Raw genomic sequence first — 15,382 nt, 5'->3', positions numbered from 1 at the left:
GAAGTTATGTGTTAACAAGAAATTATTAACAAAAATAAGAGTGCATGAAATTGAAGGTAACCTTGTGACAGGATCGGAGATTGGTTGGGAGCTGGGAGATAGAGAACAGGGATAAGGGGTAGGCTTTCTGATTGGCAGGATGTGACAAGTGGTGTTTCCCCAAGGATCTGTACTGGAGTCTCTTAATGACTCGAGTGACAGAATAGAAAATTGCATATCCAAATTTCTAGTTGACAGAAAGTTGCAAAGGGCCATAGACTTAAGTGAGTGGACCATGTTATGGCAGATGGAGTTCAATGTGGGGAAAGGCAATTTGAAGTACTTACTTAATGGTGAGGGATGAGGATGTGGAGGAAGCAAGTATACAGTACAAGATATAATCAAAAAAGTGAATGGAATATTGAGAGGGCTGAAACATGAAAAGGGGGATGTTGTGCTTCAGTATTATGGCGCTTTAGTCTGATCTCAATTGGATTACTGTATTCAAATGAGGAAAAGGTATATTGGTTTCAGAATGAGTAAAGCACAGATTCACCAAAATGATACCAGGATTTGTGGATGGTTGGATTAGGAAAATTGTTTACATGAATTTGACTTGTGTTCCCTTGAGTTTAAAAGGTTGCAAAGTGATATAACTGAAGTTTTTAAAACGATTAAAGAGTTTAGTAGGGTAGATGCAAATAAGCTACTTCCTTTAACTGTCCACTCCAGCACAAGAGGGCATAATATTAGCATTACAGTTAGGGGCAGGCAGTGGCGTAGTGGTGTTTGCCACTGGACTGATGACCCAGGTTCAAAACCAACCACGGCAGATGGTGGAATTTGAATTCAATAAGAATCTGGAATTAGAAGTCTGACAGTGAAGCCATGGTTCACTAATGTCCTTTAGGGAAGGAATCTGCTCTTTTTACCTGGTCTGACCTACATGTAACTCTGGACCCTCAGCAATGTGGTTGACTCTTAAATGCAAGGGCATTTAGGGATGGGCAACAAATGCCCATATGAATTAAAAAGAAAGGATACTTAGAGTAGAAATCAGAAAGCCCCTTTCCACGCAAAGGGTAGTGGAAATGGAACATTCAAAGGTTACGGGGAAAAGGCGGGAGAATGGGGTAGAGAAACTTATCAGCCATGATTGAATGGCGGAGCAGACTCGATGGGCTGAATGGCCTAATTTCTGCTCCTATGTCTTATGCTCCCACAAAAAACTGTTGAGACTCGGTCAATTGAAATTCTTAAGACTGAGGTTGATCTAGCAAAGGATAGATGGAGTTGAGGTACAGAACAACCAAGATGCAATCAAAAGACAGAATGGCCTGCTGCTGTTCCTGTGTTATTTCATGTAAATGCAATTGTTTATGTGATGTAAGATTTTCCATGTGGGATTCAGCTTTTTTTTTTACTTCTGCGAACCTTGGTAGTGACACTGCTGAAATGTGCAGTGAAGCAAAAGAGTTACTGTTCAACAATTTGCCCTTCAAAATTAATACTAATTAGGAAATTTAACTATATTTTTAATGTGCTTTCATGCTTGCTATTCAGAGTAACATCACCTAGCTACAGAGGTGTCGGTTTCATATTATACAAGAAAATCGCAGCAGCAATCTTGTTCCCTGTTTTTGAGCACGGAGAGAATAAAGCAGAACTCTGTTTCCTCAATACTAGGTGAAAAAGGCATTGTAGGCAAGTTTTGGGTGTCATTTTGGCCGGGATTTTGCAGCTGGCAATGAAGGGTGGACACTCCCTACCGATCCTCGAGACAGCAGCTGCCCACAATGATCTAGCGATCTCTGTGGTGTGGATTCCCACTTTCCAGACGGCAGTTTAAATCTGGTGCCAAGTCAAGGGGATCTTCTTGCGTGCCGCAGGAGAGATGTCATCAGGCAGATAAGGAGCCAATCATGTTCAAGTTTGCAGACACAGCAAACCAGGAACTTAAAACCAATGATAAAAGCAAAAAACTGCGGATGCTGGAAATCCAAAACAAAAATACCTGGAAAAACTCAGCAGGTCTGACAGCATCTGCGGAGAGGAACAATGGATGGAAATACATCATACAGATTTTTCTTTTCCCACCTATTTCCATTATTTTTAAATGTATTTCCATCCATTGTTTTATCTCTACCTTTTTAGCCTTTTTCGATTCCTTCACCCCACCCCACCCCCACTAGGGCTATCTGTACCTTGCTTGTCCTGCTTTCTACCCTTAATTAGCACATTCTTTAGATAATATCACCACTTTCTCTTGAAGAGACTCTTCTGTTGAAGAGTCATGCCGACTCGAAATGTTAACTGTGTCCCTTTCCGCAGATGCTGCCAGACCTGCTGAGTTTTTCCAGGTATTTTTGTTTGTCACCACCTTCAACACCTCTTCGTTCTTTTGTCTGTGACATCTTTTGGTTATCTCTACCTATCACTGGCCCGCTATCCAGCTCTACTTGTCTTACCCGCCCCTTAAACCAGCTTATATTTCACCTCTCTTCTATTTTTACTTAGTTCTGTTGAAGGGTCATTCGGACTCGAAACGTTAACTGTGTCCCTCTCCGCAGATGCTGCCAGACCGGCTGAGTTTTTCCAGGTATTTTTGTTTTTGACTTAAAACCAATGAATCCCTTGACTTTTAGTTTAAATGTTCTGATAGCGTAACAAATGACTATGATTGGTGGAAACTAAAATAAAGATTCAAAAAGCTTGTTTAAAAAAAATGCTTTTAAAAATATGAGGAATTTTTTTATCTGGAGAAATTTGACATTCCACAAATATAAAATTAGCTTTAACTTCAGTCAGAATGGTTTCAACTCCATTTAATTCTCTATCAGCAGCAGGCACAAAAGGTAAAATAAAGCCAATACTTTAGTTACATGTGTACCCCTGCCTTGTACCGCCAGGTAAATTGATTTAACCCCACTCTTAAAGCTAGTGCTTGATTTACCATCAAAGAAGTGGATGAGGAAGCTGCATACAGTTTGCTTTTCCAATTTTCCTTTTCATAAATGTTATCAGAGATGAGGGCTGTCGGAGTTTAGCCTCAGGTTACAAATATTCATCAGATTGTGACAGTTGAGATGATGGGTGCTGGAATTGCTATCTGCTCCCATACACTGGAGATCTTCACTGTGACTGCAAGAGTCTATATCAGTCTGAATGTAGGGCAAACAGTGTTATCATTTGGAGAGCCAGATCTCAATCACTAAAGCGTGAAATTTTCAAACTGCTAATGTGAAAGTGAGTTTTCTTACAAAGGTCACACAAAGTAGGCGAATCCTGTACAGATTTGCCAAATATCATAGAGTGGATATCATTTTAGCAAGTGGTATACATACAAACAGATCTGGAGAACAAGACAAGATGCTAAGCAAGAAATGGGATGTTTTCTTTTATTCATTCATGGGATGTGGGCTTTGCAGTCTAGGCCAGCATTTATTGCCCTAGTTGCCCTTGAGAAGGTAGTGCTGAGCTGCCGCCTTGAACTGTTGCAGTCCATGTGGTGTAGGTACACCCACAGTGTTGTTAGGAAGGGAGTTCCAGGATTTTGACCCAGCGACAAGTGTAGGAACAGCGATATATTTCCAAGTCAGGATGGTGAGTGACTTGGAGGGGAACTTCTAGGTGGTGGTGTTCCCATCTATCTGCTGCTCTTGTCCTTCTAGATGGTAGCAGATTGTGGGTTTGGAAGGTGTTGTCTAAGGACCCTTGGTGAATTCCTGTGGTGCACCTTGTAAATGGTACACACTGCTGCTACTGTGCGTTAGTGGTGGAGGGAGCAAATGTTTGTGGAAGTGGTGCCAGTCAGGTGGGCTGCTTTGTCCTGGACGATGTCAAGTTTCTTGAGCGTTGTGGGAGCTGCACTCATCCAGGCAAGTGGGGAGTATTCCATCACACTCCTGACTTGTGCCTCGTAGATGGTGGACAGGCTTTGGGGAGTCAGGTGGTGAGTTACCCGCTGCAGGATTCTGAACTGCTCTTGTAGCCAGAGCATTTACATGACTAGTCCAGTTCAGTTTCTGGTCAATGGTAATCACCAGGATGTTGATGGTGGGGGATACAGTGATGGTAATTCCATTGAATGTCAAGGAGCGATGGTTAGATTCTCTCTTATTGGAGATGGTCATTGCCTGACACTTGTGTGGTGTGAATGTTACTTGCCACTTGCCAGTCCAAGCCTGGATATTGTCCAGGTCTTGCTGCATTTGGACATGGACTGCTTCAGTACCTGAGAAGTTGTGAATGGTGCTGAACATTGCGCAATCATCAGCGAACATCCCCATTTCTGATCTTATGAAGGAAGGAAGGTCATTGATGAAGCAGCTGAAGATGGTTGGGCTGAGGACATGACCCTGAGGAACTCCTGCAGCAATGTCCTGAAATTGTGATGACTGACCTCCAACAACCACAACCATCTTTCTTTGTGCTAGGTATGACTCCAACCAGTGGAGAGTTTTCCCCCTGGTTCCCATTGACTCCAGTTTTGCCAGGACTCCTTGATGCCACACTTGGTCAAATGTTGCCTTGATGTCAAGGGCAGTCACCCTCACCTCATCTCGGGCATTCAGCTCTTTGGTCCATGTTTGAACCAAGAAACTGAACCAAACCATTTATTTAGGAAGCAGGAGAATTGAACGTTTTGAAAGAAATCATAATTATTTATGTTTTAAAAGGCTTTCTGCACTATTTAAGAGCCACTTGTAACAAAATATTCAAGGAATTAAATAAAAGTGAGTTCATTTCTGTCCCTGTTCCTCTCTCTTATTTCTTGTTTAACTAATAAAAGTACAAATGGGATTTGGTTTTGAATTTGTAATCCACGAGTCACACACCACAGCTGTGACTGCAAGATGGCTGTCACATAATACACACAGTGGAGTGGCTATGAGTATCACATTCCTTTGCCAAAGAACGAGCATCAATTTCCCCAGGTATAGTATTTGTTCTACTAGCCTGAGTGGTGGTAATGAAATCCAGATGATTACTCTATGATGCATGTCAGTGCCTGACTCAATGCCCCCTTTCAGATAACCAGAACGTGCACACATGCATGTAGCTGCACAGACACACCCTCTCTCACACTGTGTCTCCAGGAGAATCAGTTGCTGATATTGCAATGAATTTAAAATGATCATTATCCCTCCCATCACATTTTATGTTGTCTCATCTGCAGTGTCTGATGATCAAACAAAAGTTTCAAGAGTTTTGGACCTGGATACCTAGAGGAGTAAAATAGTGCTGGTGTGGCCACACTGTATTGACTCAGGTGGCATTAAGCTTTCTGAGTTGGGGCACTGCAATAAACAGCTGACTTGCTTCAAAATAGATGTGCTGTTGGCTCAGTGCACAGGTTTGAGATCCAAAGAGCAGAGAATGCTAACGGGAGATTTAAAAGAGGTGTTCAAAACATTAACGAGCTTTGACTGACGAGGTTGGTAACTAGAGGGCGCAAATGTAAGATAATTGGTGAGGGGTCAGTGGGAGGGATGGAGGAGGAGATTTTTTTATATATGCAAGTTGTTATAATTTGGAATATACTTCCTGAACAGGCAGTGGAAGTAGATTCAATTGTAACTTTCAAATGGAAATTGGATAAATACTTGTAAAGGGGGAAAAATGCTAGCTTATGGTGGCTGTGGGCAAAGAGTCGGTGGGGGGGGGGGTGTTGGGGGGGGTGGTGCCGGCGGGGGGGGGGGGTCAGCATTTTCAAAGAGCTGACAAAGAAACGATGGGCCAGAAGGTCTCCTTCAATGCTGTTAAGTTTCAAGGATTCTTTTTGAATTCTTCATCCGTGCTCTAATTCACTGTGTTACTTGGCAGTTTGTCCACTAGTTAATGACACTAGTTGGTGGTCTTGTGGTGCAGTGGGCAGCGTCCCTGGCTCTGAGTTAGAAGCTCCAGGTTCAGGTCCCACTCCAGGACTTGATGGCCACGGAAGGTGCATTCATAATGTGGCCAAACGGGTTGAGTATCAACTTGTAAACCCTTCCAATGTACCTATGGCAAATGGTAAGGGTACGAGGGTCGCCTGGTCAGCCATGCTTGATGTGGAGTGGTGTCCCTTAAACTACACCTCCAGCCTCAGTCTAGCAGCCTGTTCCAGCAAAAACCAGCTACGCACACAGACAAAAGCATGTGCTTTGCCTACCTCGTGCATCACTAGGCGCGGGGAAGAGAATCAAGAAGAACGACACTGCTACAGCGTTTTCCCCTTCAACTTTCCCTTTGAGTCACCTGCTGCAGGCAGAGGCTCAGGCTGCCTGCCCATTGGCTGCCCTCTGATACCTTCACAAACCGACCAGTCTTCATATGTCCTAGTGATGGACCACTGCCACTCTCGGGAAAACATTAGCCGAGATTCCCACTCCTGCTTGCCACCAATGTCCTCTGCTGATGATAAACGCAGGCAATGATTATTGGCAGGCTGTTTGATCAGAGAGGCATCACAATTGAGGCTGCCCTCACTTGGCATCCACGTGCATACATCACGAGGAGCAGCATGGATTCAAAGGGGTTCAAAGGTGAGTATCATTGGCTTTGCTGGGGCCAGTCGGGAGGTCCCAGTAAGGGGGCGGGGGTGTGGCGCAATCACAAGTCCGGGGGGGAACAAGTGGGCACTGCCACCCCACTCCCGGGTTTGTAAAATTCCCGCCATCACTTCTGAAAGCTCTCCCCACACTGAGGTCAAAATGATCGACCTGTAGTCGCTGTTCTTATCTTTACACCCTTTTTTGAACAAGGGGTAACATTTGCAATTCTCCAGACCTCTGGCACCGCCGTTGTATCTAAGGAGGATTTGGAACATGATGGCCGGTGCCTCCACAATTTCCACTGTTCCTTCCCTCAGTATCCTTGGATGGATCTCATCCGGTCATGGTGGCTAATCAACTTCAAGTGCAGCTCGCCTATCTAATACATCGTCTTTGTTAATTAGCCCATCCAGTGTCTTAGCTGGCTCCTCTTTGACTATGATTTCAGCAGCATCTTCTTCCTTGGTAAAGACGATCCAAAGCACACATTTAATATCTCAAACTTGCCCCCACCTCGATGTGTAAATCCCCTTTTAGATCCCTGGTCAACCTTCCATTTTTACCACCCTTTTACTATTTTTATGTCTGGAGAAAACTTCTGGATTCCCTTTTGTGTTAGCTGCTAGTCTCTTCACATACTCTCTCTTTTGCTTCTCTTATTTATTTTTTCACTTCCCCTCACAGCTTTCTGTATTTAATCCGGTTCTCACTTGAATCATCCACCCGACATCAGTCATTTGCCTTTATTTGCTGTATCTTACTTTCTATCTCTTGTCATCCAGGGAGTTCTGGATTTGTTTGCCCTACCTTTCCCCCTCAAGGGGATGCATCTTGTCTGTACCCGAACTATTTTGTCTTTAAAGGGAGCCCATCGTTGTGTTACAGTTTTGACGACCAGTCTTTGTTGCAAATTTACCTGGGGCCATATCTGTTCTCACCCCATTGAAGTTGGTCCTCCCCCAATTAATTATTTTTAACCAGGATTGCTCCTTGTCCTTTTCCCATAACCAATCTAAACCTTATGATTACTGCTCCTGAATGTTCTCCTATTGACACTTAATCCACTTGACCCACCTCATTCCCCTAGAATCCAGCAAAGCCTCCTTCTTCATTGGACTGGAAACATACTGATGTAGAAAACTCTGCTAAACACACCTCAGAAACTCTTGCCCCTCTCTGCCCTTTACACTGTTACAATCCCAGTGTAAAAGTAATAAATTATAGCATAATTAAGGTCCCCCATTACAACTGCTCTGTAATTCTTGCACGTCTCTGTAATTTTCTTGCAGACTTGTTCGTCTATATCTTTCCCACTATTTGGTGGTCTATAGAATCTACTCAGCAATGTGATGGTACCTCTATGGTTTCTTATCTCTAACCAAATAAATATTGTCTTTGATGCCTCTAGGACATCATCTCTCTCCAACACTGTAACACTCTCCTTATTCAATACAGCTATCCCTCCTCCTTTCTTTCCTTCCCTGTCTTTCTTGAACATTTGTACCCAGGAATATTTAATACCCAGCCCTTTGAGCCAGATTTCCATTATTGTCACATCATATTTTTACCTGGCTACCTACAGCTCAGTCTTATTTGCCACTCTCCACACATTCACCTAATACCTTACTGTTTCTTAACTCGATGTGTACCATGGTTTTCCTCCCTCATATTATCTCCTGGTTCTCAACCTCCTGCCAAGTTAGTTTAAACCCTCCCCAATCGCACTAACAAATCGTTCCGCAAGGACATTGTTCCCGGCTCTGTTCAGGTGGAACCCATCCGGCCTGTACAGTTCCCATCTCCCCACAACTGGTCCCAATGTCCCAGGAACCTAAGGCCCTCCCCCGTGCACCACCTCTCCAACCACACATTCATCTGCTGTATGCAACTGACTGAAAAATTCAGAAGCTTCTAGTATTACTGTCCCTTGTCATTTAATTTTTACTTCCTAGATTTGAATAATTAATTTGAATAACACATTGTAATTGTATGATAAATTATCAAATTGACTTTAGTTTTTATACTAATTGATCGCCCACATCTTACTTTATACCTGTTTAATTCAGATTAAATTAAAAGCTTACCTGTATACTTACCCCACGGGATGCCTGTTTTTCCTCCCGTTCGGTTTTGTTCTCAGTTCGATCATATACTTAACCTGTGTTCTTAACCTCTGTTCTTGTCCTGCTTTCTGGACCTGCGTTCTTGACCTCTGTACATGACCTGCGTTCTAGACCTGCGTTCTTGACCTCTGTACTTGACCTGTGTACCTGCATACTTAACCTGCAAACTTAACCTGTGTACCTGCATACTTGGCCTGCGTTCTTGACCTGTGTACCTGTGTACTTAACCTTCATACTTGACCTGCGTTCTTGACCTGCATTTTTAACCTCTGTACTTGACCTGTGTATGTTGACCTGTGTACTTGACCTGCGTTATTAACCTGCGTACTTGACCTGCATACTTGCCTTAAGCCTCAGGTTCTGCTGCTCCTCTCTCTCTGCTGATTATGATGCTACTCTGAAGTCACTTTTTAATTTCTCTGCCGCTTCCAGCGGTTCAAGCCATGTCCACTCAGCTGCTGTTCTCTGCTGCCTCTCAAGCCTCTTCATCCATTCAATGAGATCATGGCTAATCCAAGACCTAACTCTATATACCTGCCTTTACCCTGTATAGGAAAAATCTGTCAATCTTAGATTTAAAATGTACAATTGTTCTGGCATCAATTGCTGTTTGCGGCCAAGTATAAACCTCAGAGCTCAACCCTTGGGAGTTCAGGAATTGTCCTGGTAAACCTACACTGCACACTCCCTCGAAGGCCAAAATACCCTTTCTAAAGTGTGGTGCCCAGAACTGCTCACACTACTCCAGGTGTGGTCTAACTGGGCCTGTGTATATATGCAGCATAACTTCTGTCCCTTTTTATTACAGTTCTCTAGAAATAAAGGCCGGCATTCCATTAGCCTTTTGGATTATTTTCTGCGCCTGTAGCACCTTAAAAAAGGAAAGACTTGGATTTATAATAGCACCAGGATAAATTATCAAAATGACTTTAGTTTTTATACTTGTTGATCGATCACATCTTGTTTTATACCTGTTTAATTCAGATTAAATCAAAAGATTACCTGTATACTCACCCCTCAAGAGGTCCCAAAGCATTGTACCAGCTTTGAAGTATTTTTGAAGTGTAGTGACTTCTAATTTACACGCAGCAAGCTCGCACTAACAGCAATGTGATTATGACAAAATCATATGTATTTGTGATGTTGATTGGCCAGGATACAAGGGATAACACCCCTGCTTGTCTTTGTAATAGTGGCCATGGGATCTCTTACAAGCTGAGAGTACAGGCTTAACATCTCGTCTGAAAGCAGGCATCTCTGACATTGCAGCATTTCCACAGTCCTGCACTGGAGTGTCATCCTAGCTATTTATATTTACACCTCAGGACTGGGACATTAAACCACATAAACGGAAAGGTTTAGGGATGAATTGCCCCTCCAGATCTGCACCTCTCGCCTTCTTTATGATGCTTCTTAAAACCTCTTTGATGAAGGGTTAGGTCACCTGGCCTTATACCTCTGATTGACCTCTGATTGGAGTGTTTGGTGAAGGGACACTTCTGCTATGTTAAAGGTGCTACAGAAATGCAAAGTGTCATTTTAAATACTAGCTTAAAATCGAAAGCACCTGTTTATTGCCTCAGGCACTCAGCTGCAAATACAATAGTGAAATAATAAAACATGTTGGTATTTATGCCAAAAAGAACATTAGGCTTGGTGACTGAACTGAATCAACCTTTGACTTATTTTATTCCTTTATAGGATGTGGGCATCACTGGTTAGGCCAGCATTTATTGCCCATCCCTAATTGTCCTTGAGAAGGTGGTGGTGAGCTGCCTCCTTGAACTGCTGCAGTCCATGTGGTGTAGGTACACCCACAGTGCTGTTAGGAAGTGATTGTTGCTCTCAATCTTCAGACTGCCTGCCTTGGCTCAATGATAGTGCACTCATCTCTGAGTCAGAAGATCTAAGCCCTGATTAACAAACTTGAGCACAATCTAGGCTGACAGTTCCGTGCAGGTACTGAGAGAATGCTTCATTCTTGAAGGTGCTGTCTTTCAGATGTTAGTGCACTGCTGTCTTGGCTCTAATTAGGAATTGGAGACAGATGTTTGCTGCATTACAAAGAATATAACATTTCAGGAAAACCTAAAGAAGGTTCAGATCCTCATAAAATTCCACATTGCAGCATGGACCTTTTTTCAACACCGAAAATGATGTCCAGAGATGCAAATTGCAATGCCATCAATGACATCAGCATTGCATGTGCAGCGTGCAATGCTATTTTCAAAGGTTATCGGGGTTAGATGGGAATGTGGAAATCGAAACACAAGATGATCAGCCATGATCTTATTGAATGGCGTAGCAAGCTCGAGGGGCCGAATGGTCTACTCCTGTTCTTATTTCTTATGTCCTTACGTTCATGTAGAGTGCTAGTTAACATACCTGTAGTACACGTGCATCCCTAGACCTCTTCCCTGCCACCCCCTCCCCCAAATTCGAGGGGGAAAGCAGTTTAAAAGAGAGAGTTTATTTGCATTTATATAGAGCCTTTTGCATCCCTGGGAGGGCCAAAATATTCCACGTTGAATTGCTTTCAAAGTCTTATAACAATTGTTATGATGGTATATTGCTGGGTGGAGTGGGGAAGAACCCGAATCTTGGAATGGTTTCAGCATAGAAGGAGACCATTCGGCCCGTTATGCTTGCTGGCCCTCTGCCAGAGCAACTCATCCACTTCCCTGCCCTTTCCCCCCTCTGTCCTTTCCTTTTTTTTGGAAAAAAAGATAACATTTAAAATAGCAAATGGAACATTGCAATCAAGTGGTCCTGGCTGTTGGTACAAGGTGTGACTACACAGGGCACCTGCAGCCCAAGGGTGTTTATGCCCTTGGAGTCAGGAGCCAGTTTTTTTTTAATATCGGCGCGATTGAAGAAAGTGAGGACATTCTGTCGACCCACAACGCAGCCCCGGCCAGACAAAATCTTGCCCCCACCCCCCTCCCCAACCCTCATTGCTGGGGAGAGCTCAGAGCTCACGGAATGGTCAGGGACCTGAGAGCTCAAATCTGAGGTTCTCCTTCCAATCACGTTGCTGAGAATTCCCAACATTGAGTTTAAGAACAAATGATTATTTCAGATTTCCGTGGTCCGCAATATTTGGCATTTTGTTTCACTTGGAAAATGATCAAATCGAGCGGATTTCACCCAGTATCACAAATTTCTGGCGAGATCTGAATTGGGCGGGGATAACATTGGTGTGTGAGGAGGATAGTCGCTGTGCTTTAACTTCAGGTCATTCAGTAAAGTCTCCCATCATTGAGAATAAATGTTTGCGTATTGGCTGGGAGATTAGATAAGATTGTCACTGGAGCAGATCCTGAAACAAAGGCTCTGTTTCTCCCTAACCCCAAATTTATCAGGAAGACCTGTCAGTCCTATTTCCATTTTTAGATAGTGGGGGTGATTCTGCTGCTGTCATTTGACACTCTCACTGGGAGGTCGCTTTAACAAGTTCGGCGGCCTTTGAGGTGACACGAGTTGTGTGGGATCTGCGAGTGCTCTAAACAAGAGAGGGCCAGCGAGAAACTGTCATCCAGCAGCCCAGAGCGTTGCTGCTGACTCAGTGAACGGAGCAAAGCTGGTACCAAAAAAATGACAAAGGATTGTGCCTGCCAGACAAATTAATTTATCCTCCTGACAGCACGAATTGATATTGTGCACCACGATCCGGTGGGAAGAGATTGAACGCGTCGTACACAATGCAGATTTGGACAAATGCTATCTACACACTTGTTCAAAAAGTCGGAAAGGTTTAGCTTGGGATACTTTTGAACCGTTGCATTTGACACAAGGTAACCCGTGGGTAGATGTAGCGGGTGGACACCCCCTTTTATGCCGGTAACAGCCGCGTTACCATCAGATCTTCCATACATAGTTACTTAACGCCATTCCGTCTCAGGCAGCAAGAGTCCAGGTTTTGTTCTGAGTTAAGGTCTGGATAATGCTTGATTTTTTTTTCCCCGAACGGTTTTAGGGAAATGTTTCATTTTAAAGCGATGTACAAATAGACGTTTAGATAGAACACCTAGGCGTGATGTGGATAGGGTTGTCAGTTGTGGACCGAAGCGGAGTTTGACCATAGTTCCTTATTAGTGGAAATATTCGAAGAGATGTTAACATGCCGGCTGAGTCACCGAGCGAAGGGGGTGGGGTGGGGTGTGGGTTGGGGGGTTGTAAGGAGGAGAGAGAAAGGCTTTGTGTGTCGCTCAGTACGTGAGGAACGTGCTCAGGGGTCCCCCCAATCCTTATTCCCAATCTAGCTCGCCGGTGTTTTCTTACAATAGTCTAGACGATTGAATTACTGACTCATTGCAGAACACAAAGAAAAATCTTATTTTAGATCCTAAATAAAGTCCACATTATGAAAATCTGAGTGAATTTTAAAAAAATTAGGCTGATTGTATCTTTCAAGTGCATGATAAATAAATCTGCTCCTGAAAAAGACCACATTTATTTTATATTATTTGTGTAAAAAAAAATTAGAATTTAAATTCGCTGGTGTTATCAAAAGTTAAATAAAACGGTCCCAAATGGTTGCGTCAAACTAATTTGCTTTGTGTTAAATTATAATGTTTGGGGAAATTCAGTAAAGGCAAACCTTTAATCCCATTGTTTGCATTGTGAATGACCAGTATAGATAAAGGGGAGAGGGTTTAAATGAATTTCCACTCACGAGCGCACCCCAAACTTAAGGGCGTTTGGAACAAAAGGCGAAATCTTTAGCAGCCTTCCCAACACAGGAACTCCCTCCAGAACACATCTTTTTCTTTTAGAATTCTACAAACTTGTCATTTTAAAATTTCTGTGAAAGAGTTTCGAGTATTCTGGTTACGTGTATCAACTGAATGCAAAAAAAACTTCCATAATTCCACAAGACATTTTTATAATTGAATTGTCCCCTTTAGCACTTGTATCAAAAATGCTATCATATTTTACTTTCATATTTTAAAGTATATTCTTTTTGTCTGGATGTATTATTCTTTCTCTGTGTATTTTATTTTTCGATGTATTTTAGGATCTCTGCCTATTCTATAGAGGAAGGTGATTTTTGTTTCTTCTACTTTAATCTATTAGCCAGAAGGAATTCTTTCTTTGAATAAGGGAGGGTGGCAATCCTCAAAGTTTTTTTTCCACGCTCCTCGATGATTGGCAGCTTCGGGAGCCAATAGCAGCGAGCGCAAGTGACAAAGGAACAGCCCAATCAGCATCAAGATCCGTGGGATGGTTGGGGCGAGGGGGAGGGGAGGAGGACTTACGTTCTAGTCATTTGCATGGTGCCCTGCCATTGGTGGGGGATTGCGGCGATGACGCGTTCTGGAGTCAGTGATTGGTTTTAAAAGAGCCAGCCGGCGCTGAGTCACTCTCACGAGGCTCAGCTCTGCCACTGACACCCCCTCTGCAGTACCGAGTCCATCAGACACAGCAGCAGCTCCAGTTCCAGCTCCAGCTCCACTCGTTTGCGGCATTGCGGATCAGAGCAGAGTGCAGCTGAACCAGGACATTTGACAATCAGCGCAGCCTGTGCCATCGCCATCCCTCTGCATTGAACACATCCAAATCCCACACAAGAGAGAGGGAGAAAGAGAGAGAGAGAGAGAGAGAGGGAGAGGAGGGGGGCGGGAGGGTAAAAATAAAATTGACCAAGCAACAAGCAAGACAATGCCCAGGGAGTTAACGCGGAACCCAATGCAGAAAATCTGGATCCCTTACAAGGATGAACGACCGGCATTGCCACCTCGACGTGAGTCCATTCTAGGCATAGTGATCTTTTTGAATTGGTTTGAACCAGTGGGTGAGATTTAGACAAAGCCACGATTCTCTCGGCTCTGAATAGCAATCGAGTCTCGGAATGTCACTGATATATTTCTAACGTGTCTCTGTAGCCGAACGTTGTATGTGAGCCGCCTGTCGCTTTCCCTTTTTTGTGTTAATATGTTCAGATTTCCCCCACTCTTTTTTAAAAAAAAAAAGTATATATATATATCACACTGAACTGCTTTATCGTTTTAGGAGCCTAATCTTTCCAGACTTTTTTAAAACAGTTTTTTTTTATTGACAATAAGCGCTTTGAAGTACACGTGACTGCTTGTGGGAACTGCTCAGAAGCCGGGTTATTTAAGGACACTGTGGAGTATCAATGAAACACATTGTTACGCCTTTTTTTTAATATAACCAACCTGCATTTAATTAATGACTAAATTCCCCCTTTTTTCACTCCCTCTATAAATCAGATCAGCATTACATTTGAATTAAGGTTGATCGACACGTGGTTATGTAACTATCGTACATAGATATAAACCTCAAATTAAAGTAATTCCTTGGACAAGTGACTATATCAATTTATATGCAGATTTTATTTGTAAAAAGCAAAAAAAAAAACACTGCGGGTGCTGGAAATCTAGAACACAAACAAAAATACCTGGAAAAACTCAGCAGTTCTGACAGCCTCTGCGCAGAGGGATAGATACAGTTGACGTTTCGAGTCCGAGTTCTCATGAAGAGTCTTACGGACTCGAAACGTCAACTGTATCCATCCCGCTCCGCAGAGGCTGTCAGAACTGCTGAGCTTTTCCAGGTATTTTTTTTTGTTTGTGTTCTTTCTTTTTAACGTGTCGACTGAAATGAGAAATCTTACTTTTAAAATTAGCCTGGTCCGGAAAACGTGAGTTCCGTGTCTTCAGGTTTCGAAAATACCTCTAGGTTATTTGGCGTATTTTTTTTTCAGATGTAGGTCAAGTGCCT

General features: G+C 43.1%; 1 protein-coding gene across 4 annotated transcripts in view; it reads left to right on the top strand.

Moving 5' to 3' along the window:
• Positions 1-15,382, top strand: part of pfkfb3 (6-phosphofructo-2-kinase/fructose-2,6-biphosphatase 3) — a 105,679-nt gene that overhangs the window by 57,866 nt on the left and 32,431 nt on the right. For 3 of the 4 annotated variants that reach the window (XM_041202284.1, XM_041202280.1, XM_041202285.1), the window contains exon 1: positions 14,018-14,381. The exons of the other annotated variant lie outside the window; for it this stretch is intronic. In XM_041202284.1, the coding sequence (XP_041058218.1) occupies positions 14,300-14,381 (82 nt within the window). In that variant the 5' untranslated portion in view covers positions 14,018-14,299. Of the gene's footprint in view, positions 1-14,017; positions 14,382-15,382 lie in introns of those variants that run through there. 4 annotated transcript variants of the gene reach the window in all.

This window comes from Carcharodon carcharias, chromosome 13 (assembly GCF_017639515.1).
Source record: "Carcharodon carcharias isolate sCarCar2 chromosome 13, sCarCar2.pri, whole genome shotgun sequence".
In the NCBI taxonomy this organism is placed as follows: domain Eukaryota; kingdom Metazoa; phylum Chordata; class Chondrichthyes; order Lamniformes; family Lamnidae; genus Carcharodon; species Carcharodon carcharias.
Note: the sequence above shows the minus strand (reverse complement) of the source record. Positions and strands in the feature narration are given on the sequence as shown.